At 44.9% G+C, this 26,732-nt stretch overlaps 1 protein-coding gene across 1 annotated transcript in view; it reads left to right on the top strand.

Annotated features, from left to right (window-relative positions):
- Window positions 1–26,732, top strand: part of RPS6KB1 (ribosomal protein S6 kinase B1) — a 1,830,003-nt gene that overhangs the window by 294,455 nt on the left and 1,508,816 nt on the right. Inside the window, exon 3 of the mRNA XM_044054533.1 lies at window positions 20,500–20,568. Coding sequence (XP_043910468.1) covers window positions 20,500–20,568 — 69 coding nt within the window. The remainder of the gene's footprint in view (window positions 1–20,499; window positions 20,569–26,732) is intronic.

Here is a 26,732-nt window from a genome sequence, read left to right on the forward strand (position 1 = left end):
CAATGTAGAACATAATATAACAGAGTGAACAAAATGGTCATTCCCACTTCCCACCATTGTCCTTTTGAAGAAAACTTTCAAAGTTCTACTTTTGATGCTAGTGAAAGGTGCAACTCAAAATAAAAAGAAACATATTGTCAGTCACTCTAAAAAGAAACATATCAGTCACTCTAAGGCCAGTCACAGGGCTTGATACACTCAATAGTCCCAGATCAATGTCACTCTTGGGATAAGTATCATAGCAAATATTGGCTCAAATGTGTAACAGTGCCTTAGTGATTGAGACATCCAGCTAAGGCTGTAGGTTTGTTTGTGTCTTTCGGCTTTTCCCAGTTAGGGGTCGCCACAGTGGATCTCTGGGCTGCTAATGATTGGCAGTAGAGTTTTACGTGCTGGCTGGCCGGGCCTAATGCACAACCTTCAATGAAGGAACGCCCGTTCACGGATGTCGCCACACAGAAGTCCCTCTAGCTGAGAATCGAACGGGCAACCTCTAACTGTGAGGCAACAACGCTACTGCAGCACCACCAGCTAAGGCTGTATGTAACTAGTAATATTGGTAGATGGGTAATTATATTTATTCCAAACACAGAAATATACATGGAGACGGCAAAACTGTACATTACTCTTTGCCATTTGAATTTGCCTGGTTGAAATAAGGGGAATCTCAGAAGTGCTGCCACACTACTAAACATGCGGGTGCATAACTTAGACAGTCCAACAAATGTAAACAGTAATTTTAAATTTGCAACTATTCTCATTATGGTATCTCCGTGCGAAAATGACGTGGTACACTATGCAAGTAATCCACTAGGGCACCGGAGAGAAAATTCAGTTTTATATATAATATGCATTTGCAGAATTTCAACCTGCAAACACCTTTGGGTTGTCTCAAAATTAGCTTTATTAATGAAATAGTAACAGTCCAAGCTAACTTCACCCAACGAAATGAAAGGCTGTAACAGCTTTTAGAACAAAAAACGTTTTAAGGCAATGCATAAATGAAAAGTCTCCTGATTCTACCCTACGTGCTACAAGGTTTAATGTAGTAGAAAAAAAGGCTTTTGTAGTTTGAGTATTACTGTACCTTGTTGCTGAATAAACACATATAGAAAAAAAGTCTTTGCCTCTTTGTCAGACATGATCAGCAGAACTGTCCATTTATTGGTTATCAGATTCTTCTTATTGGTCATCTCACAGAGTCAACACTCTGGTCTCAGATGTTCTTCGTGTTTCACTGTTGCAGTCATCACACTTGAGTTATCTGCCTGCAGGTAGCCCTCAGTCGGCCTGAATACCAGAGTCTTGGGATTTCTGTGTCAGATGCTGTCGCCTCTTCCATGACGTCAGGTCGTCAGGGGTATAAAACATGCAGCCGACGCCATTACATCACTCTTTCCTGCTGAGAAGGAGTCCAAAGCAGAAGCAGTTCGCAAGTGCTGGTCGGCCGCTACCTGAAATTTTCGTTTTTCGAGTTTCAGAGCTGAAGTCTTCTAAAGCCAAGTACCCTGTTGGGGATTCTTTTTTCTTGCTCTAACCGATATCAGAAAAAATTAACAATTGTCTTGGCTGTGGAAAGCAAATACCTCACAGAGAATTTTCATTCTTACGATGTCACCTGTTAAGACCCAGACCACAACGTCCCTAGCTATCGATTTTGTGACTTGTTTAATGCCCGAACCATTCATCATCGGGCTATTTTTGTAGATAAATTCTTTCGCTCTTGTTCCCCGTATTCCAAAATGGCTTCAGTAAGCCATCCGACTACCGAACTTCCGAAAAAGCGAAAAGACAAAGAGACAGACCGCATAGGTAAAAAACTGCCGACGATGCTTCTATTAAGCTTGTCGCCAGTTTGCCGGTACTCAGTGAGGTGCTTTTGCAGCCCCTGATGCCCGCTTCTACAGATTCGCAGGCTTCTGCTGAGACCCATTCGGAGTCCTGTATGCCGCGAGATGCTTCTTCGACTATGGAACCTGCGGATGTCTCTACCTTGGATGGGTCTGAAGCCGCTGTGCAGGCACCGGCTTCTGAGGGTGTATTCCGGCCTACCGATATTCATATTAAACCGACAACTTTATTCCCTACTAAAACTACAGAGTTTCTCAGGCCCAGAGTTTGCACTACGCCTATAAAACCGATGTCCAAAGTGTATGCTCATCCTCCCATTCCACAAAAACAAATGCTTAGAATGGTTGAAGACCTTATTACTTTAATTAGGGGAAGCCAGCCTACCCCTGCCAAAAGACAAGTAATTGAATTTCCTTCTGATTCTACAGACCAGGAGTGTGATGATCTGACCCTTCTGTTTACCAGGACATACCCTTATCTACTTATGAGGATTCAGATGCAGAAGAATCCATTCCCTCTGCCTCCCCTCCAGAGGATTTCTCTTTTGGTGAAACCTTGCATACCCTAAGAGAGCATTTCCACTGGGAATGCCAGGACTATCCTCAGTCCAAAAAGAGACTCTGATTTTTTAGATTTGCCTCAGCACAGGCCTCTAGCTATACCCCCTGTCCTGGATATTGTAGACTGTCTTCTTGTAGTCCTGTCTTAGTCCTGACACCTTACCACCAGCTCCTAGAAAACCTGACAGGTACTACAGAGTACCTGTTTCTCATAAATTTCTCTTTAAGAATCCTACAGCAGATCCAGAGACTATTTCCCAGGGACCTAAAGTCATTAAGGTTACTACAACCAAAAACCCTACCCCTTCAAACAGGGATTCTAGAGCTTTAGACAGATGTGGTGTGTGCCTCGCAGGACATCTGCGGTGGCTGGGGGGGGGCCACAGAGGTGTCTCACTGGGGGAGTCACGGACCTAGAGCGGATGCCCTATGCTGGCCATCTGGAAAAACTCCGGCTGTACTCAGTGGCATGTCTGCTTGGCATGCAGGGCCGTGTCGGGCCCTGGGCTGTTGGACATGCTCCACTTGGGGAGGTCCCAGTCCCTCGGAGCCGTGCGCTTCAGGGATCTGGTCCTTGTCGTCATGGTGAAAGGGGCATGCTGGAGGGATGGTTCCTGGCCCTGGGACTCCCCATACTCTGGAGTGGACTGCCCATGCGTGTCGGGCGTATCACCTCCTTGGCCCTCTTCAGGGGGAGCCTTGATGATTGGATGGGGGATGGGAGGTTCACCCTGGGGATCACGTCAGTTGCCCTGCTGGACGGGGGTCCAGGGAGGTGGGTATTTTAAGGGGAGTATCCGGGGAGTTGTTGTGGCTGGGCTTGTGTGGGTCCTGGGGCCGATGGCCTAGTGCCACCCTATGAACCCATGGTAAGAAGGTGTATACCTCTGCAACTTTTGTCATCAGGGCTTTGAATTGCCAGTTTTACATGTTGAAGTACCAGCAACATATTATGGAACTAATTAAACAAAAATGGTATTGCTTCCTGTGTGCAGAAAATAAAGATTTACAAGAGTTAATGCATTCTGCAAACCAAGTTAGTAAACATACTTTGCAATGTGGGTTTGATGCCTTAGGAGCATCTTCCAGGGCTGCTGTCACTGGGTCTGTACTGAGAAGGCATGCTTGGCTAAAAGAACAAGTCTTGCCTGACCACGTCAAAGCAAAATTACTAGATGCTCCATTAAGTCAGGAGTGTTTGTTTGGCACAAAAGCAGAATATATTCTTAAAAAGATGGAAGAAAAAGCTAAATCTATGCAAACAGTCAACGATTTCTTACAGGTGCAGCAATGTAGGTTCAGGAGGCATTGGCCTTCAAAAAACTGGTCCTTTCCAGTCCCTCTCAGACCTTCTCAGTCCAAACCCAGGGGAAACAGACCACCAAGACTGCAGTCTCAGGGTATGCAGAGAGCTAAACAATGGAGTGTTTCCACCTCAAAACCAGGGAGTGGTAAGCCACCCCCTTATGGAAAAAGTTTGCAATGAATTTCCAATTATCCTTCCCAGCCATGCCCAAGTACTTGCACCCCTAGGAGGAAAACTCACCCTTCATGCAAAAAACTGGATGTCCATTACTCAGGACCGATGAGTTCTAAGCATTGTATCTCAGGGATACAGATTCTACTTCCACTCACTGCCAACACCAAGCAGGTTGCTAGACCTTCCTCCAAACCAGTGGGCAGAGGCTCAAAAAGCAAATACTTTCCCTTTTCCATATCAGGGCTATTCAGCCTGTTCCAGTAGAACAAAGGAGGCAGGGTTTCTACTCCAGACTGTTCCTGGTGCCCAGAAAAGAGAGCTCTTGGTGCCCTATCCTGGATCTACCAATTCTCAACACCTTTCTGGTGGTCCCAAAATTCAAAATGTTTACATTGCAACAGCTTCTTCCTATGCTAGCCAGGGATGACTGGTTAGTCACCCTAGGCTTAAAAGAAGCTTATCTGCACTTTCCCATAAGGGAGTCTTGCAGAAAATATCTGCGTTTCAGGGCCGGCTCTATGCACGATCAGTTCTCTGCACTTCCCTTTGGCTTATCTACTGCGCCCAGAGTATTCACAAAATGCCTGGCTCCAGCCATTGCATACTGCAGACAGACAAATATTCAGATCTACCCATGCTTGGACGATTGCTTGATTCAGGTGGACAGTCAGGAATTGCTACTTCAGCACCTGGCATTTTTAAAAGACTTCTAACTTCACTGGAATACACCATCAGCGAAAAGAAATCACAACTGGTGTCCAGCCAACAAATTGTATTCTTGGGGGCAAGCTTGAACACAGCTTCTCAGATGGCATTCCTCACTCCAGAAAAGCAGGTCCATCTGACAAACTCTTTCAAACTAATGGCCAACAAAACCCAGCTATCTGCAAGGAAAATACTGCAAGCCCTAGCGTTCATGACCTCATGCATTCTGCTAATTCCATATGCAAGACTGTATATGAGGAAACTTCAGTGGTACTTAAAAAGTCTCTGGTGTCAACATTCTCAGGTCCTGGAAACAGTAATTCCTATCATACCTTGTCTAAGGGCAGAGTTCCTTTGGTGGGCAGGAGCATGCAAACACAACAAGGGACTTCCTTTCACTCAACCCCTCGCCGCCCAAACCCTGACAACAACCACATCAGACTATGTATGGGGGGGCTCACATGGGAGGCAAATGCATTCAAGGGAAATGGAGCCCAGAACAAATTCCCCTGCATATCAATGAAAAAGAGATGCTAGCTGTCCAGAACGTTCTGACAGTCTTCAAATACCTTATCCTTCCAGGACAGCTCCTGATAAAGACAGACAACACCATAGTTTTGTGGTATATAAACAAGCAGGGCGGGACTCACTCTTAACCACTCTACAGGTTAGCCATGGCTCTGTGGAACACAGCCTTGAGCATCCAAGTGCACCTACAAGCTGAATTCCTGCCAGGCAAGCAAAATTCACTGGCAGACTTGAGCAGAAATCTACTGGACCCTCACGACTGGAAACTGGAACCCAACTCATTCAAAGTTCTAATCCAGAGGTGGGAAACTTCGGAGGTGGACATTTTTGCCTCCCCCCAAAACCAACAATTGAACAAATCTTGCACCAGGAACCCTCACAGCAGAGCCTGGAAGGTGGACGCCCTATCCTTTACATGGAAAAAACTCTCAATTTATGCCTTTCCTCCTCTGCCCCTCCTCTCAAAAGTACTACTCAAGATCAAACAGGACAGGCCAAGGGCAATCCTTATTGCATCAGACTTGGCCACGCCAGCACTGGTACCCACTCCTACGCAGTCTGGCAGCAGTGCCACCCTGGCACCTACATCAGACACCTTCCCTGCTGTCTCAGCAGGAGGGACAGATTTTGCATCCACAGCTGCAAACACTGAACCTTGCAGCCTGGCTTATCCCATGAATGCACCACCAGCATCCCTCAGCAAACAGGTGCTGGATGTCATCCTTGAGGCCAGAAGGCCTAGTACTAGGAAATCCTATGCTGAAAAGTGGAAAAGATATTGTTCTTGGAGTCATTCTCAAGAAAAGGACACAGCTGTTCCCAACTTACCTCAAATCCTTGATTTACCTAGCAGAGCTGCTCCACAGAGGCTATCCTTCTCATCCATTAAGATTCATGCCTCTGCCATCTCAACTCATTATAATACTGAGACTCCTCTCTTTTCTCACCTTCTCATCAAGCAGTTATTGAGAGGAGCTAACAATTTAAGGCCCCGTAGGAGAGGTCTCACCCCGGCCTGGGACCTTAACTTGGTACTGGAAAAGCTCACACTTCCCCCTTTTGAACCTGTTGCTTCAGCAGTTAAAATTCCTCTCTTGGAAAACAGCCTTACGTCTAGCTATTACTTTAGCAAGAGGAGTGCCTGAGTTACAGTCACTAGTGGCGGTGGAGCCCTTCGTTATTTTTCATGCTGACAGGGTTTCCCTCAGGACTAACCCTTCCTTTATGCCCAAGGTGGTATCCAGTGTGGCTTTAAATCAATCCATCCATTTGCCAACCTTTTTCCCTAATCCTCAGAATAGAGGGGAAAGGATCCTGCACTCCTTGGATGTGCACAGACCGCTCAGGTTCTACCTTGACAGGACTACGCCTTTCAGAAATTCTGACCCGCTACTAGTCAGCTTTGCTGCAGGGGAAGAGGGCAAGGCCATTTCAAAGCAAACCATTTCCAAATGGATAGCACACTGCATCCATTTCTGATAACAAACACCATGGAAAACCTACCCCTCTGGGGATCAGAGCTCATTCCACTCGAGCTACTTCAATCTCTACAGCAATTCTCAGGGGGGTCCCCACCAGGGACATCCTGGAAGCTGCAACCTGGAATTCTGTGCACACCTTCACCAAGCATTACCACTTACTATTTTTTACTAAATCCAGAGCTGGATTTGCTACAGCAGTCTTGCAAGGCCTGCTAGCCAGCCCCAACACTTCTTGACTGCCTCCTCCCTTCCTCAGCTTTGGGAATCAGCCCAAGTGTGATGATTGCAATAGTGAAACACGAAGAATATAGTACAGTTGTGTACACTTACCAGAAATGTAGATGTTTGAGTGTATTCACTGTTGCAGTTCCCTCCTTCCAGTCCCCTGGCTTTCTCTGTCATTTTTTTTTCCTATCCTCTTTATGGCCATCTTTTATGGCAGGGATATTTACTTTTTACTGGAGGTGTTCCACACCGTGTAATACCTTCCTGATGTTCTTCTTGTTTCACGGTTAGTCATTACGTTTGGGTTATCTGCCTGCAGGTAGCCCTCAGCCGGCCTGAATTACCAGAGTCTTGGATTCCTGCATCAGATGCTGTCTCCTCTTCCATGATGTCAGGTCGTCAGGGGTATAAAACATGCAGCCGACGCCATTACATTAGGCTTTCTTGCCACGCAGTGCCCAGAGCAGAAGCAGTTTGCAAGTGCCGGTCGGCCAACTCCTGAAATTTCTGTTTTCGAGTTTCAGAACCGAAGTCTTCAAAAAAGCTAAGTACCCTGGTGAGGATCCTTTTTATTGCTCTTAAACCGATGTCAGTAAAAGTTAACAATTTTATTACCTGTAGAAAGCAAATACCTCATAAAGATTTTCATTTGTACTGCATTTCTTGTTTAGGCCTAGGCCAGGACATCCCTTGCTGTCGGTTTTGTGCCTTATTCAACCCCCAAAGTATTCGTCTATGGGCTTTTTTGCAGCAAATTATTTTGGTACTCTGTTTAACTACCCAGAAATTGCTTTGGTAAGCCATCCGACTACAGATATTCCAAAAAAACGTAAAGATAAAGACAGAGACAGGCCGCATAGGTCCAAAACTGCCGACGACGCTTCCGTTAAGCTAGTCACCAGTTCACTGGTACTCAGTGAGGCACTTTCGCAGCCCCTGATTCCTGCTACTTCAGATTCGCAGGCCTTTGCTGAGACCCTTTCAGAGTCCGGTATGCCGTGAGATGCTTCTTCGACTATGGAACCTGCGGATGTCTCTACCTTGGATGGGTCCGGAGCCGCTGTGCAGGCACACCGGCTTCTGAGGGTGTATTCAGGCCTACAGACTTGCATTTCAAACCGACGCCATCTTCTTCTTCAAGGCCTAAAACTCGACCCACACGTAAAAAATCGACGTCCAAACCGCATGGTCAGGCCCATATGCCTAACAAACTAATGACAAGAATGGCTGGAGACCTTATTACTTTAATTAGGGAAAGTCAGCCTTCCCCCTGTCTGAGAGACCTAGAACTGATTTTCCTTCTGATTCTTCTGATCAGGATTCTGAAATTTATGTTTCTTCTGATTACCAGGATTTGTCCTTTGCATCAGAGTCCTCATAGGTAGATGAAGATTCCATTCCCCCTCTGCTTCCCCTCCAGAAGATTTTTCTTTTGGTGAAACCTTGCACTCTCTTAGGGAGCATTTCCGCTGGGAAAGCCAGAATTACTCTGACGCTAAAAAGAGGCTTAGGGAATTCTTACTCCTCCCTCAACACAGGGCTTTAGCTATCCCTCCTGTTCTGGACATTGTAGATGATGCCTTCTTGGAGTCTAGCCTGGCCCCAAACTCTTTACCTCCAGCTCTCAGAAAACCTGACCGGTATTACAGAGTCTAAGAAAACCACGAAAACTGGAACACAGCAACCGGAATAAAGTGTTGCTGCGTTCCAGTTTTCGTGGTTTTCTTAGTTTCTGGCTTCACGGTATTACAGAGTACCTGACTCTCACAAGTTTCTCTTCAAAAATCCTACTGCAGATCCGGAGACCATTTCCCAAGGACCAAAAGACATTAAGGCTACTACTGCTAAAAACCCTACCCTCAGTGATAGAGATTCCAGGGCCTTGGACAGATGGGGTAAGAAGGTATAGACTTCTGCTACTTTGGCCATTAGGGCCTTAAACTGCCAGTTTCATATGTTAAAGTATCAACAACATATTATGGGACTTCTTAAACAGAAAATGGTGTTGATTCCTGACTGTGCTGAACATAAAGAATTACAAGATTTAATGCATTCTGCTGAACAAGTTGGTAAACCCTACTTTGCAATGTGGTTTTGATTCTTTAGAAGCATCTTGCAGTGCTGCTGTCACTGGGTCTGTACTTAGAAGGCATGCTTGGCTTAAGGAGCAAAACTTACCAGATCATGTTAAAGCTAAATTACTGGATGCTTCCTTAAACCAAGACTGCCTTTTTGACAACAAAGCAGAAGAAGTCCTTTAAAAGATGGAAGAAAAAGCTAAATCTATGCAAACTGTTAAAAGATTTCCTGCAAGTACAGCCTCCCAGATTTAGTAGGCATTGGCCTTCTAAGAATTGGTCCTTTCTAGTCTCTTCCAGGCCTTCTCAGCCCAAACATAGGAACAGCAGTCCACCTAGGCTACAGTCTCAAGGTACACACAGGCCTAAGCAGTGGGGGGCTCCCACTTCCAAAGCTGGAAGTTGTAAGACTTCCCCCTATGTAAAAATGTCAGTGTCTTAACCTTTCCAAGTCCTGCTCCCTTAGGGGGAGTGATCACCCTGCATGCAAAAAAATGTGAAATCATTACCCAGGACAAATGTGTTTTAAACAGTCTTCCAAGGATACAGATTCCACTTCCACACCTTACCCTCCCGAAACGGTTGGCCAGACCTACTCCCAAATCATTGGGCAGAGGCTCAACAGCAGGTTATGTCCCTTCTAAGTATCAGGGCTATTCAACCTGTCCCAGCAGAAGAAAGGGGACAAGGTTTTTACTCAAGACTTTTCCTGGTACCCAGGAAAGACAGCTCCTGGCATCCTATCCTGGACCTCTCTATTCTAAACACCTTTTTGGTAATCTCAAAATTCAAAATGCTAACACTTCATCAGCTGCCTCGTGCTAGGCAAAGATGCCTGGTTGGCAGTCTTGGACTTAAAAGAAGTTTACCTGCACATTCCAATAAGGGAATCTTGCAGAAAATACCTACGCATCAGAGCAGGCTCCATGCGCTATCAGTTCTCTGCACTTCCCTTTGGCTTATCTACTGCGCCCAGGGTATTCACAAAGTGTCTAGCTCCAGTCATTGCATTTTGCAGGCAGAGAAATATTCAGATATACCCATACCTGGATGATTGTCTGGTTCAGACAGAAAGCCAGGACACGCTATTAAAACATCTGGCATTTGTAAAGAAACTTCTAAACTCGCTGGGGTACACCATAAATGAAAATAAATCTCATCTAGTACCCTGCCAATAAATTGTATTCCTGGGAGCAAGCTTGAACACAACTTCCCAGACGGCTTACCTCACACCAGAGAAACAAGTTTGACAGCCTACTTCAAACTACTGGCCACAAAGAACCAGCTATCTGCAAGGAAACCCTGTAAGCCCCTGGGGTTCATGACCTCTTGCATTCTACTAGATGTCCTTCAAGGATGCATCTGCAGTCATAACATATGGGTTGACCTGCCTCAGGCAGCCCTTCGGTCGGCTGGATTCCAAAGTCTGGGTCTGGCCTCGGCTGATGTCGCACTTCACCCGACGTCATAGCTCGTGGGGTATAAAGGCATCAGCCGACGCCATTTTCCTCAGTCTTTCTTGCCGCGCGGTGCCCGAAGCAGAAGCTGTTCGCAAGTGCCGGTCGGCCAGATCCAGAGATTTCAGCTACCGAAGACTTCTAAAAAAGCTAAGTACCCCATTGGGGACTCTTTCTTGCCTCAGCCGATGTCAGACAAAGTAAATAATTGTTTAACTTGTGGGAAACAAATACCTCATAAGGATTTCCACTCTTACTGCCTTCCTTGCTTAGGCCCAGACCACGACGTATCAGCTTATTTAGCCTGTGCTTCCTTCAACCGACGGACACTTAGACGTCGGTCGGAGTTTGCCGAAGAGTTTTTTGGTCCCGCTTTTGCATATAAAATGCCGTCGGAGACTCTGACTACACATTTAGCCAAAACGCAGGAAAAGGACCGACATCATGCCCAGCGGTTTCGGCTGAAACCACGGTTAGGCCTACCGCGAGTGTCTCGGTTTCGGCTGAAACAGAGTCCTTGGTTCTTCCTTTGGCCGTAAGCATGCCTCCGACAACCGAGGCCTCACAGGCCCCGGCTGAGTCGGCTACAGAAATTCATACCGAAGAAGCAGGCACACAGGAATTGTCCGACACCATTCCGTTGGACATTTCTACCCCTGCACGTGGGGCAGCTAGGCCCCCTGCTTCTATGTCTATTAAGGCCTTCTCCAGGGCTAAAGCAGCCAAACTTTCCATGGCCTTACCTACTAAAGCTCCCTCTCACAGACCTTCCTCAAGTTCTCAGATTCTCAGCCTTGCTGAGGACCTTATTTCTCTGATCAGGGGATCCCAACCTCACCCAGACAGGGCCTCACATCCTCCTCCTGAAAAAAGGCCTAGGACTGAACCCCCTGAACCTCTCTCTCCTGACTATTCCTCGGATGGATCAGAGTTATCAGACCATCAGGAAGGACCATACTCACCTTATGAGGATTCGGATGCAGAAGACTCCATTCCTTCTGCCTCCCCCCTAGAAGAATTTTCATTTGGGGAAACTCTACACTCAATGAGGGAACACTTCCAATGGCAGGGTCAGGATTTTTCTGATTCAAGGAAAAGGCTAAGGACTTTTTTACACTTACCACAGCATAGGCCTTTAGCCATACCCCCTGTACTATCAGTTGTTGATGATGCATACAATGATGCCAGTTCTGCCCCTGATTCTCTTCCCCCGGCCCCTGCCAAACCTGACAGATATTACAGGGTCCCGGATTCTCACTTCCACTTGTATAAGTCCCACGCTGCAGACCCAGAAACCATTTCTCAGGGCCCTAAGGGTGTTGCAGCTGCCTCGGCCAAAAACCCCCTACCCTCTGAAAGAGAATCAAGAGCATTAGAGAGATGGGGTAAAAAGGTTTATACATCTGCTACTCTTTCTGCCAGAGCTTTAAACTGTCAATTTCACATGATACAGTACCAGGAATTTTTGTTAGATCAGCTGAATAAAAAGCTTTCCTCTCCTGAACCTTTAGACCGTAAGTCCCTTCAGGATTTGGTACACAACTCACAGCAGGTCAGTAATCATTTCTTAAAATGTGGCTATGATGCACTGGAGGCTTCATTTAGATCAGCTATGACTGGAGCAGTGATTCGAAGGCATGCCTGGCTGAAAGAACAATCCTTGCCAGACCATGTTAAGTCTAAACTGCTAGATGCTTCTATGGAGAAACAAAGTTTATTTGGCTCCCCTGCACAGGAGGTTCTAAAGAAAGTGGAAGAAAAAGCAAAATCTGTGCAAACAGTCAAGGATTTTCTGCAAGTCCAACCTCTGAGGTTCAGCAGAAATTGGCCTTCAAAGAATTGGTCCTTTCCAGACACCTCCAGAGCACAAAGAGGCAGAAATAGACGCCCAAGAGGCAGAGGTCAATCAAGGGGTGCCTACAGGGGCCGTCAGTGGCAACCTGACAACCAGAGGAGTGCCGCCACTGCTACGACTGCAACCACTTCCACAGGACAGACACAATGACTTGGCTCTGATTCCGCCTACCAGGGAACAACTGGAAGCCCCCTTGGGCGGAAAGTTAGCTTTATTTTCAAAAAACTGGCATTACATTACAGGAGACAAATGGACTTTGCAAACAATAGACAAAGGCTACAGGTTTCACTTCCACACTTTACCAAAAAAGAGAGGAATGCCAAACCTTCCATCAAGCCAGAATTCAGAGGCTCTAAAACAAATCATCAACTTACTAAGGATGGGAGCAATAGAAAAGGTGCCATCTATGGAACAAGGCCAAGGATTTTACTCCAGACTATTCCTTGTACCAAGAAAAGAAACTCAATGGAGGCCTATTCTCGATTTATCCGCACTGAACACACATCTCATAGTACCAAAATTCAAGATGCTGACCCTACAGCAACTTCTTCCCATGTTGGGCAAGGAGTCTTGGCTGGTGACTCTAGATCTCAAGGAGGCATACCTGCACGTCCCCATACGACCAGATTGCAGAAGACACCTCAGATTTCTTGCAGGATCAGAGCATTGTCAATTCTCAGCATTGCCCTTTGGCTTATCTACTGCGCCCAGAGTATTCACGAAATGCCTGGCATCTGTAATCGCACATTGCAGGCTTCAGGGAATTCAAATCTATCCATACCTGGACGACTGCCTAATACAAGCGGACAACAAGACAAAAATAATAAAGGATTTGGCCTAATGTCATACAACTGCTACAAGCCTTGGGATACACAGTCAACATAAAGAAGTCAAGGCTAGTGCCATCCCAAAGGATAACATTTTTGGGTGCAGAACTGGACACAATAACTCAGATGGCTTTTCTCACAGAAGAAAAACAAAAGCAACTTCCAGCTTACTTCTTGGCATTGACAAGACAAACTCAACTTACTGCAAGGAAAGTCCTGCAGGCCCTGGGTTACATGGCATCCTGCATAATCTTGATCCCACATGCCAGACTGCATATGAGAAAATTACAATGGTACCTAAGGAATATATGGTCTCAACACAGACACAGTCTAGAAACCATGACACCAGTCATTCCATGCCTGAAACAAGAATTCCTGTGGTGGGATCAGGCCTGCCAGACCAACAGAGGGTTGCCTTTCCACAAACCACAACCAAGGCAGACCATCACCACGGACGCGTCAGACCTAGGCTGGGGGGCACACATGGAAGACAAGTGTATCCAAGGCCTATGGTCCCAAGACCAGCTGAATCTACACATAAATCTAAAGGAGATGCTGGCAGTGAAGCATGCAATCGAGGCATTCAAACCATTCCTCCTGCAAGTACACCTGCTGATAAGGACGGACAATACCACAGTCATGTGGTACATCAACAAACAGGGAGGCACGCATTCCTACCCTCTATGCCGGATGGCAATGGATCTGTGGAATCTAGGCCTGAATCTCAACATTCAACTGCAGGCCAGATTCGTACCAGGAAAAGAAAATTCACTAGCAGACAGATTAAGCAGAACTGCCACGGATGCTCACGAATGGATGCTGCATCCAGACATCTTCAAAACCATAACAAAGACATGGGGAATGCCAGAGATAGACCTGTTCGCCTCCCCACTCAACCACCAACTGAAGAAATTCTGCTCAAGAGAATACCACCCACAAGCCTGGAGGGTGGACTCCCTCTCTTTCAGCTGGAAGGCCATGACAGTTTATGCCTTTCCACCTCTCCCATTGATGCACAAAGTTCTACTGAAGATCAGGGAGGAACAGCCAAAGGTAATTCTGATAGCTCCAAACTGGCCAAGGCAGCATTGGTACCCACTACTGAGAAGCATGTCTCGGACGAACTCATGGCCTCTACCTCTATGGCCTTTACTTCTAACACAGAACAACTACAAGACCCTGCATCCAAACTTGAAAACACAGCTAACTGCCTGGAAAATTGCATAAAGGAAAACCAACCTGTTTTATCTCAGAGGGTCAAGGACATTATCCTGGAGGCTCGCAGACCCTCCACAAGGAAAACACACTAAGCCAAATGGAAGAGATTCCTCATTTGGAGTGCATCAAAGGGAACAGATGTCACACTGGCAAACCTAGCACACATCCTAGAATACTTAGCAGAACTGTTCCACAATGGCCTGTCCTATTCTTCCATTAAGATTCATGCTTCAGCAATTTCAGCAGAGTACAACATGGATCCTCCTATCTTTTCTCAACCTCTCCTCAGACAATTTCTAAGAGGGATCAAAAATGTAAAACCTCCAAGGAAACCACCTCTACCTGCATGGGATCTCAATTTTGTGCTGGAAAAATTAACTCTTCCCCCTTTTGAACCAGCAGCATCAGCAGACTTACAGTTCTTATCTTGGAAAACTGCCTTCCTTCTAGCAATTACTTCAGCAAGAAGGGTATCCGAGTTACAGGCCTTAATGGCAGTGCAGCCTTTCCTTATCTTTCACCAGGATAGAGTGTCTCTGAGAACCAATCCTACTTTCATGCCAAAGGTGGTATCCAGAGTATCCTTGAACCAAGCTATTCATTTACCTACGCTCTTCCCTAACCCACAGAACAGGGGAAAAACTACTACACACCTTGGATGTACACAGACAACTGCGCTACTATCTGGACAGAACTAAGACCAACAGAAAAACTGACCAGCTTCTGGTAGCATATGCAACAGGAGTGCAAGGAAAAGCAATTTCCAAACAGACAATTTCAAAATGGATAGGAAATTGCATTCGATTCTGTTACTCTTTTCATGGAAAGACAACTCCTGAAAATATCAGGCCTCACTCCACAAGAGCTACAGCCACCACTACAGCTTTCCTACGAGGAGTGGCTACCAAAGACATTTTAGAAGCTGCTACTTGGAGATCTGTGCTTACATTTGCCAAGCATTACAATCTTCCTTTATACTCCAGATCCCGAGCAGGTTTTGCAACTGCAGTTTTACAAGGGATCTTAACTACACCATCATTATCTTAGTGCCTCCTCCCCCAGTTTGGCTATGGTATTCTACCCATATGTTATGACTGCAGATGCATCCTTGAAGGACATAGTACAGTTTTGTACCTACCGTAAATGTAGATGTCCGATAGGTATGCATCTGCAGTCAGGATTACCCACCCTCCTTCCCCTCTGTGGTATTCCTAGGGTACTTACCCCTCTCTTAGCTAGCTGGGGGAATCTATTATGGTGTATTTGTTTGTATGTATATATATATATATATTCCTTTTGATTTCTACTGTTTGGAATTTTCTGCTTTATCCAAATTTAGCCTTCTTAGAGGGCACCTGGCATCTGGGGCAAGAAACACTGAGGAAAATGGCGTCGGCTGATGCCTTTATACCCCAGGAGCTATGACGTCGGGTGAAGTGCGACATCAGCCGAGGCCAGACCCAGACTTTGGAATCCGGCCGACCGAAGGGCTGCCTGAGGCAGGACAACCCATATGTTATGACTGCAGATGCATACATATCGGACATCTACATTTATGGTAGGTACAAAACTGTACTTTTCCATATGCAAGACTGCATATGGGGAAACTACAATGGTATCTAAAATGTCTATGGTGCCAACATTCTCAGGACCTGAAATCAATGATTCCTATCATTCCTTGTATAAAGACAGAATTCCTTTGGTGGGGCAGAGGCCTGCCACCTCAACAAGGGGCTCCCTTTCAGTCTATCCCCTGCCGCCCAAACCCTGACTACAGATGCATCAGACTGTGCATGGGGGGGGGGGCTCACTTGGCAGGGCGGTGCATTCAGGGCAAATGGAACCCGAGTCAGATGTACTTGCATATCAACCAAAAAGAAATGGTAGCTGTACAGAATTCCCTGACAGCCTTCAAAGATCACATTCTTCCAGGACAATTATTGGTAAAGACAGACAGTTATGTGGTACATAAACAGGCAGGGGGGAACCCACTCGTACCCTCTTTGCAGACTAGCCATGGCTCTGTGGAACACAGCCTTGAGCTATGAAGTGCACCTACAAGCTCAATTCCTGCCAGGCAAACTAAATTCACTGGCAGACGACCTAAGCAGGAATCTCATGGACCCACACAAATGGAAAATGGAATCAAAAATATTCAACCTCTTGAGGAACAAATGGGAGGACTCCAGATATAGACCTGTTTGCCTCCCCTCAGAACTACCAATTGGACAAATTCTGCACAAGGACTCCCCACAGTCAAGCTTGGAAAGTGGATGCCCTGTCCTTTACCTGGGAAAGCCTCTCAATTTAGGCCTTTCCCCCTCTGCCTCTCCTCTCGAAGGTTCTGCTAAAGATCAAACAGGACAAACCAAGGACAATACTAATTGCGCCAGACTGGCCTCGCCAGCACTAGTACCCCCTCTTACACAGTATGATACTGCTGGATCCATGGCACCTACCTCAAACACCTTCCCTGCTGTCCCCCAGCAGGCAGGCCAGATCCTGCACCCTCAGCTTCAAACCCTGAACCTTGCAGCGTGGCTAATTCTTTGAGCTCTCCAATAGCATCTCTCAGTAAGCACGTGCTAGATGTCATTCTGGAAGCAAGGAGACCTAGTACTAGAAAATCCTATGCTGAAAAGTGGAAAAGATACTGTTCCTGGAGCCAGATTCAGGGGGTGGGCACTACGGTGCCCAGCTTACCTCATATCCTTCAGTACTTAGCAGAAATGCTCCACAGGGGCCTGTCCTTTTCATCAATTAAAATTCATACCTCTGCCGTCTCAGCACATTATAATACTGAACCACCCCTCTTCCCTCACCCCCTGTTAAAGCAATTCCTCAGAGGGGCTAAAAATGTAAGACCCCCCCCCCTCCTCCAGGTGAACCCCCACTCCAGCCTGGGACCTTAACTTTGTATTGGAAAAGCTCACTCTCCCTCCATTTGAACCAGCTGCTACTGCAGAGTTGAAATTCCTTTCTTGGAAAACAGCCTTCCTTGTATCCATCACTTCAGCAAGAAGAGTGTCTGAATTACAGGCCCTCATGGCAGTGGAGCCCTTCATTATCTTCCATGCTGACAGGGTTTCCCTCAGGACCAATCCTTCCTTTATGCCCGAGGTGGTGTCTAGTGTGGCCCTTAATCAGTCCATTCATTTGGCCACTTTTTTCCCAAATCCAGAAAACAAAGGAGAGAGAATACTGCACTCTTTGAATGTGCACAGACAACTTAGATTTTATTTGGACAGGACTAAGCCTCTCAGAAAATCTGAACAGCTGCTAGTGGGCTTTGCTGCAGGGCAGAGTGGATGGCCATTTCAAAGCAAACCATTTCTAAATGGATAGCCGATTGCATTCATTTCTGCTGTAAGCGCCATAGAAATCCTACCCCACAGGGGATTAGATCACATTCCACCAGAGCTGCACATCTACCTCTACAGCCTTTCTCAGAGGAGTTTCTACCAGGGACATCCTAGAAGTTGCTACCTGGAGCTCTATACATACCTTCACCAAGCATTGCCACATGCCTATTTTTTCTAAATCCAGAGCTGGTTTCGCCATTGCAGTTTTGCAGGGCTTAATAGCTGGCCCTAATGCTCTTATCTTCCTCCTCCTCCCTTCCTTAGCTTTGGGAATCAACCCAAATGTAATGACTGCAACAGTGAAACATGAAGAACATAGTGCAGTTGTGTACACTTACCATAAATGTAGATGTTCGAGTGTATTCACTGTTGCAGTCCTGGTTACCTTCCCTCCAGCCCTCCCTGACTTCTCTTGGCTCTACCTTTTCTTTCTTGTTTGGAGTATTTGAGCTTTCTGGTGTATTTGCTTTTTGTGGGAGGTGTAACATAACATATAATTGCTTCCCATTATGGGAGTACCTGACATCTGGGGCAAGAAAAACTGATAAAATGGTGTCAGCTGCATGTTTTATACCCCTGACGACCTGATGTCATGGAAGAGGAGACAGCATCCGATGCAGGAATCCAAGACTCTGCTATTCAAGCTGGCTGAGGGCTATGTGTGTGTGTGTGTGTGTGTATGTATTTGTGCATGGTGTATGTCTGCATGTGTATCTGTAATTGTCTATCTGTATTTACGTGCATATTTTATAACTTAGTCTTCTTCTCTTCTGGCTGTTCCCGTGCTACAGCGGATCATCTATTTCCATTTCTTCCTGTCCTCTGCATATTACTCTGTCACACCAACCACCTGCATATCCTCGCTCACCACATCCATAAACCTTAACTTAGGCCTTCCTGCTTTCCTCTTACCTGGCAGCTCCATACTTAGCATCCTTTTCCCAATGTACCCAGCATCCCTCCTCAGCACATGTTCAAACCAACGCAACCTCGCCTCTCTGACTTTGTCTCCAAACCGTCCAACCTGAGCTGACCCTCTAATATACTGATTTCTAATCCTGTCCATCCTTGTCTCACCCAGTGCAAATCTTAACACCTTTAACTCTGCCACTTCCAGCTCTGACTCCTGCCTTTTTGCCAATGCCACCGTCTCCAACCCACACAACATAGCTAGTCTCACTACCCTCTTGTTAGACGTTCCCTTTCACTCTTACTGGTACCCGTCTGTTACAAATCACTCCTGACACTCTTCTCCACCCATTCCACCCCGCCTGTATTCTCTTCTTCACCTCCCTTCCACACTCGCCATTACTCTGAACTGTTGATCCCAAGTACTTAAACTCCTCCACCTTCGCCAACTTTACTCCCTGCTTCCTCACCATTCCTCTATCCTCCCTCTCATTCACACACACATATTCTGTCTTAGTCCTGCTGACCTTCATTCCTTTCCTCTCTAGAGCATATCTTCACCTCTCCAGGGTCTCCTCAACCTGGTCCCTACTCTCACTACAGATCACTATGTCATCTGCAAGCATCATAGTCCATGGGGCCTCCTGTCTGATCTCTTCTGTCAACCTGTCCATCACCATTGCAAATAAGAAAGGGCTCAGAGCTGATCCTTGATGTAATCCCACCTCCACCTTAAATGCATCTGTCACTCCCACTGGAGACTTCACCACTGTCACACTACCCTCGTACATATTTTGTACCACTTTTACATACATCTCTGCCACTCCTGACTTCCTCATACAATACCACACCTCCTCTGTAGGCACCCTGTTATATGCTTTCTCCAAGTCCACAAAGACACAATGCAACTCCTTCTGACCTTCTCTGTATTTCTCCATCAACACCCTCAGAGCAAATATCGCATCTGTAGTGCTCTTTCCCAGCATGAAACCATACTGCTGATCATTAATCATCACCTCCCTTCTTAACCTAACCATATCTTTGAGGAACACACCTCTCAGTAATACAAAGTTTGTGGCTATTGTTTTAGTACTCAATGTGAAAAAGCTGTTTCCTTCTAGGCCAGTGTGTGTCTATGTAAAGAAAATGGTTTAATGTGGTGCTTAGGTCTCTGGCAAGGAAACTGGAATCTGAAGGTGGGTAAAACAAAAAGCTTTGGTTTGCTGTATTGTATCCTGTTCCTTGAAGATCTGTTTTGAGAATTGTCTTGCACAGACATTTTTTATATCTGATTTGTTTCATTACTGCTGGTATCTCTAAAACTTGAACTGAGAAGTATAGCTGTGAATGCTAAGCTGCCGAAGTTGATGTAAGTAGTCATCATCTGGGTTTGTGAAACATTGTTCAGTCACTTTAAGTTCATATCTTTAAGTGACACAAGCTTGAATGTTTGAAGAAGAGGGAAACCAAAAATATACTACCAGAATGCAAGTCCATCTACATGATTTTTCATCGTTTCAATTCTTAATTTTGCACTTGACAGAAAAGTCCCCTAGTAGTCTTATAGCTTAGTTTGTCCTGGCCACTGTCTGGATGTTATGGAGAGAGAACGCTGTACTAGCCCTCTTTTTGTATGTGTGTGTGTGTGTGTATATATATATATATATATATATATATATATATATATATATATATATATACACACACACACACACACATATATATATATATATATATATACACATATATATCTATCTATATATATATATATATATATATATATACATATATATTGGGTTTTTTTTTTAAGTCATAGCAGTATTGCTGATATCCTGTTTTCACTCTGTCATTTGAAAGAGACCAAGTAAAACGTAGCTGGCAGTGTTTTTAGCTAATAAAAATTGTTCTGCTTACGTATTTGCATGTTTTCTGGCTTACAAAACAACTGTTGTGTATTTCATAGGTTTTTCAAGTGAGAAAAGTCACAGCAGTCAACAAAGGAAACATTTTTGCTATGAAAGTGCTGAAGAAGGTGAGTGATTTCTTTGATCCAAACTTAGCATAATTTTCCAGTCTGAATTACGAATGCTTAGGAACACACGGTCTGGCTTCTTCTGATTCTTATCTTTCCCCAAAAGATGCTATAGCAGAGCAGCTTTATTTTTGGGTTTTCACACAGATTGTGCATAGTGGCCTCAGAATCACACATGTAGAAAAGTTGCCTCTTCTGCCTGACTTGTAAGAGATTCAGTAAAACCACAGGGCATTATGGACTTGCATTTTAGAATTTTTTGAAAGAAGGCAGCTTTTGGTGATAGAGATATTGATGGAAATGATGGATGGGTTATTTTTTTGTGGGTGAAATGAGGACCAGTGTTCATCAGTAATTGACCATAAAGAGGTAGCCTCCTACCTTTCATTTATTTCAGACATAAACTGTTTTCACATAAACTTTCGAGTACATTAATTTGCTATATTGTTTATGTGGTTGAGATTCATATTGAAACAAGATTTGATTAGAAAAGAATTGTAGACTGCACTGCATCTCAAAGCAAATTGTCATAAATGGAATTGTAGAAGTAAAAAACGCACAAAATCAGAGTAAAGTAACATTACAAAAACAAAACAACTGAGTCACCAGAGATCAGAATAAGTAGTACAAACTCAACACAACATCTGTGGTGAAGGCTGACAAAAGTAAGTAATTGACATTCCCCAACTTTGACTTAACATTAGTCTTCTAAAGTGATTTAACTTTTTTGTGGTTCTTGTGCAAGACTGTTTTACCAGTGTAATGAAAACACTGGTATTTGTACTCTCTCATTTTTAAATCACCTTACAAGAATGACGTACTAGAGTTCTGAAGGAGGCTTTTTCTGACATGGAAACAAATAACTTGGCAACTATCACTTGTACTGCTGTAGAGCAGCATGTTAGCTGTCTGCCAGTGACATCAGCATATTCATGAGATTTGTGCTGTAGCAACAGATGTAATGATGTAGGATGTAAAACTGTAGGTTTGAGTAAAAGTGAAAAATGCAGTAAGGTTGTAGTTTCCCGTTTTTCAGGCTTTAGACAGATTCCATTCCAAAGTAACATTAAATCTGAATAAGAAAAGAAGGGATTTTAATGACCTTTGGCAAGAAAAGTAGAATGAAGTAACCCGAAAGGTTCAGATTGTTTTGTGTTTACTAAACATCAACTAGGTGGTGTTACAGGGAGAAGGGGAAAACCCTGTGGGAGGAGAATTAATTGTATTTGGAGGATGGCCATTGTTTTCATCAACCTAATTTTTCCCAATTTTGAAATGGAGTTGTGGTGTCACTTCATCCTTAATCAATGTGATCATATCATTTAGAGCCAGTCTTTACAGTGCTGAATGGCTAGCCCTGATGTGGATGGTGTTGTCGTTTAGGTCATGTTGGGGGGGGCCTAAAATCAGCACATGCTGTTGAGTAATTAGACCAGCATAAGAGAGAGCATGTGCTGTTGCTGTGGAGGGATTCTTATTTGTTGTGCTGTTAACCTAGATTTTGAGGTGTATTGACAGGTGGAATTGTTGACTTGCCTATTTTATTTCAGTGTCTTTCAAGCGAGCAGTCATGGTACAACGTAATGAGATAACCCAATCCTAAGTCAGAGTAGAAAACAAAGTTATAAACTTGCTGTGTAAGACTGGAAAACGCTTATTGAAACTGATGATCTGATGTCTTCATTTATTCTGGAGACTGTGGGTCTGTGACACTTTTCAGAATTAGGATGCATAGCTCAAGCTAATTCCCTTACCCATAATCCCTTCTAAATCCTTTATTACTTTAGATCTCATTTGCTACTCTGTGTTCAGACGTGGTTGAAGTAGCTCAAGCATTTGCAGATAAGTGAATTCTTGCTTTGCTTCTATAGCTTCTTTTCCAGTTTTACTTTGAGTTGTTGCATTCTCTAATTGCCATTTTCCTTCCCTGCTAGCCTAAAAAAATTCTAATACTATTGATTTTACATTTATGTCTCGTTTCTTCTTCTTTTTCTAAATTAGAAGTCTAGCATTATTTGTACCATTGTTGGTATTTCTTCCCCTTTATCCTTTATTCTGTATATTCTTGTTACCATTGCTTGTATCTGACTTTCTCTGGTTGTTTCTCGGTGTTGTTGCTTTCTGTTGTGTTCTTACTCTAGTCACGTCAGACAAGTCTACTGGATTCAAAATGTGTATTTCCTGCGAGGGCTCAGTGTCTGTTATTCTAAAAGTGCATTAGTTCTGGTTTAAGCACTTGGGCTTCAGGCCAGTTATTTTACATTAAGAAGGTTCGTGGTCTGCACTCTTGTGGGAGGAGAGGCTGGACTCTGCCCTTCTGAGCTGGGAATTTCTGGTTAAAGGCTTATAGTGCCTGCATATTTGAACTGTTTCTTACTGAAACTGGTACACCTTGTTTGCTGTAGCATAGACTAGATCCAGGCCTGCTGAATCTAGCTTTATTTGTATGCTGCTTGTTTGTTTGCTTGTTATTTCCCTGATACGCTAATTCTACCTAAAACGCGGCTTTTCAGCACTTCTGTGGATCCCTAGTGATATCTGCATTGCTTACTGTACTTATTTCCTTGTTTCACATGAAAGAAAGTTACTGTTTGTCGTTTTTGCATTTAAGTTACCTGAAACACATTGCATTTAAGTTACCTGGCACTTGCTCACTAAAGCAATTATATAAGTCAGCACTAAAATATTAAAAGCACCCTCACAAACTCCCCTTGAGTACCTCGTTCCCCTTTGGCCCCTTTTTTTCAATTATAAAGGAATTCCCAATACTATTCTAGCATGTCCAAAGGTCAGTTGTCAATCTCTTCTCTGGTCCAGCTGGTGAATCTCAGAATCTTGAGGCAATGTTACAACTGCCTCATGTACACAGACAACCCTCTCCTCCTCCCAACAAATTCCAACACATGTGAGAGATGCAACCATATAGCCATACTGGAGGCTAAGCTCTCTCAACTCAGTACTGGCGAAACCAGTCAGGAGGAGAAGGAAACCACTACAATTCCAATCTCACATAGACCTACCACGACAGCAAACCAAACACACAAAAACATACTCGGAGGCTTTAAATAAAAATCAGCCTAAGCAGCAGAGACCTCCAAAGCAGACACCCAAGCAACCGCTACCCCAAAACAAAACTTGTGCAACACATAGCTCACAAAGCCAGTGTGCCGAACAGTCACAGCCCGTAAGGCTAAACAACACACCTGATACACTTGTAATAGGTGACTATCATCAGGCACACTGACGTCCAGCTCACCAGGCTGAACAAGGAGAAGGTCACGGTGAGCTGCCTGTCGGGCGCTAGGATCCGCCACATAACACAAGCACTCAGGTCACTCCAAGGCAAGTACAAGTATGACTCAGTCATTGTCCATGCTGGTGTGAATGACCTGAGACATACCTCCCTGGACTACATGAAAAGAGACATAGAGGAGCTCTCTGAGCATGTAGCCCAGAACGGTATGACTCTGACCTTGAGTAGCATCTTACCCTCACCAAGAATGATGCCACAATATGAAGACAAGATGATCAATTTCAACAGTTGGCTTAAGTATTGGTGTCATTCAAAGGGGATCCAATGCCTGTCAGCCTGGGATCACATGTTCGACAAGCCACGATGCTTCGCTAGGAACGGCTTGCACCTGTCACCCCTGGGCTTTCGGATATTGGCAAAGGCTCTTGCTACCCCCATAGTGCCTTTTTTAGGCAAGGCTCAAAAGACAAACCCACCTCCATAGGTATCACAAGGGATAAGAAACTAAGAGTAATGCTACTCAATGCCAGAAGTCTAAACCTCAAGATGCACGCATTCAAAACTCTCCTTAGCATGGAGAACATCGATATCTGTGCAGTAACAGAAACCTGGTTCAAGGCTCCCGAGAGCACCCCAGCACTACCCGGTTATACCTCATACCATGCTTTTTGGCCCCAAAACTTATACCGTACTACAAAAGGAGGGGGAGTATCAATATTCGTCAAAGATGCCCACACCTCCAGGTTGGTGGCACAGCACGAAGCATCAGAGACTATCCATGTGCAACTAACAGTGAGTAAAACTGCCTTCCAGTTTATAGCCTGCTACAGACCACCCTCCCAAACCCAGGAACCCCACTCGGCCTTCCTGAGAACACTGGAAAATATGAAGGTCTCTCCAAACACCATTATATTGGGCGACTTCAACTACCCAAACATAGACTGGGAGCATTACTCTAACTCCAACACCCTAGCCCAAAGAGTCCTAGAATTTATAAACTCAAATGCTATGGAACAACTTGTTACCACTCCCGCAAGAGGGGAAAACATACTGGACCTGATCATCACCAGCATGGGGACTCTATGCTCCAGACCAGAAGTGTATCCCTCACTGGTAAGATCAGACCATAAACTAATCTCACTGGATATTCACAACCCGACTCCACCCCCTGCCCTGAAAACCACAGTGAAAAACTTCTCTAAAGCAAATTTCACACTCCTCAAAACCGAGGTGGAATCCTTCAAAGCCCCCGGGCCTGTGAAAAATATGGCCCAGGCCGCAGAATCCTTTATAAACGCATTCTATGAACACCTTCAGGAATGCATGGATCATGCAATCCCAAATAAAACCAAGACCCAATCCTCCAAAGGCAGACGTCCTGTCTGGTGGACCCCAGCCATAAACAAACTATACAATAGAAGGAGGAAGCTACTACATGATAGAGCAAAATCCCAAAAAGGGAAGGCATCTCTGATCAGTATTAGCAAAAAACTACGGGCACTCATAAAATCGTCTAAGGCCAGCTTCGAGAGAAAAATTGCATAGGACACTAAGGATAATCACAAGGCTTTCTTTAGTTATGTTAGGAACCTGGGTGGGAATTCCCAGATATGCTCAGAATTAGTCCAAAATGACAAAAAATACACCGAACCCACCGACATTGCCAACAGCCTAGCTGATAGGTTCAGCGCAAACTCCCCCCACCAAAAGGGCAAATATTTATCCCAGCAGAGTGCTGCCCCCCTGACATCTCAGATGCTCAGGTAAGAGCTGCCCTCTCCAAAGCAAAAAACACAGCATCAGTGGGACCACACGGTGTCCCGGGCTGCGTTCTACATGAACTCCAAGAAGAGCTAAACCCAAACATAAAACTACTGTTCAGTCTCAGCCTTACTACAGGATATGTACCCAAAGAGTGGCGTACAGCAACAGTGGTCCCTCTCCACAAAGGTTGTGCCTCAACGGATCCTGGAAACTATCGCCCTATAAGCTTGACTAGCTTGGTCTGCAAAGCTATGGAAAGGATCATCATGGACCTCATAAATAAAGATATTGGAGACCTACAGACACTGGATCATACCCAGTTCGGCTTTGTTAAGGGCAGTTCCTGCCTCTTAAACCTGGTTGATTTCTTTGAAACAGTCACCAAGGCTATTGACGAGGGGAAGGTGGTCCACACAGCCTACCTGGACCTTGCAAAAGCCTTCGATACAATACCCCACTCTGGCATTATAGATAAGCTCACCAGCTTAAATATAAGCCCCTATGTCACTAGATGGGTGGCAAACTGGCTCAAGGACAGAACCCACATGATTAGAATTGCTGGAGCCATGTCAGGCTCCAAACCAGTTACAAGTGGCGTCCCCCAAGGCTCAGTCCTGGGACCTCTCTTGTTCGGTATATATTTCTCGGAGGTACAGGCCAACACGGAAGGACTGTGGCTGACTAAGTTCGCAGATGACTGCAAACTGGGCACCATAATCGACTCTCCAGCCGACTCGAGCATCCTCCAAAAGGGCCTCGTAGAAACAGACAACTGGTGCCAGAGCCATGGCCTCAAGCTAAACACCAAAAAGTGTATAGTCATCCCCTTTGGCAAAAACAAAGTGCCCACAAATTACCACATAGGTGGTAATCCATTAAGTACAGAAGAAGTAATTAGGAACTTGGGGACCCAAGTTGATAACAATTTCTCATTTGACAACCATGTGGCCAAAGTGGTTAGAAAAACATTTTATATAGCCCACCTAATCATGAAGGGATTCAGATCTAGATCAGGGGAGGTCATCGTGCCTCTTAACTCATCCCTCATCAGGCCCATTATTGAGTACAATGCCCCTTTTGGGATGTACCTTACCAGACACCTGCAGCAACTGGAAAGACCCCAAAAGTACCTCACCAAGAGGATCAC

Source organism: Protopterus annectens, chromosome 13.part0, assembly GCF_019279795.1.
Source record: "Protopterus annectens isolate FY-2018-M chromosome 13.part0, PAN1.0, whole genome shotgun sequence".
NCBI lineage: Eukaryota > Metazoa > Chordata > Ceratodontiformes > Protopteridae > Protopterus > Protopterus annectens.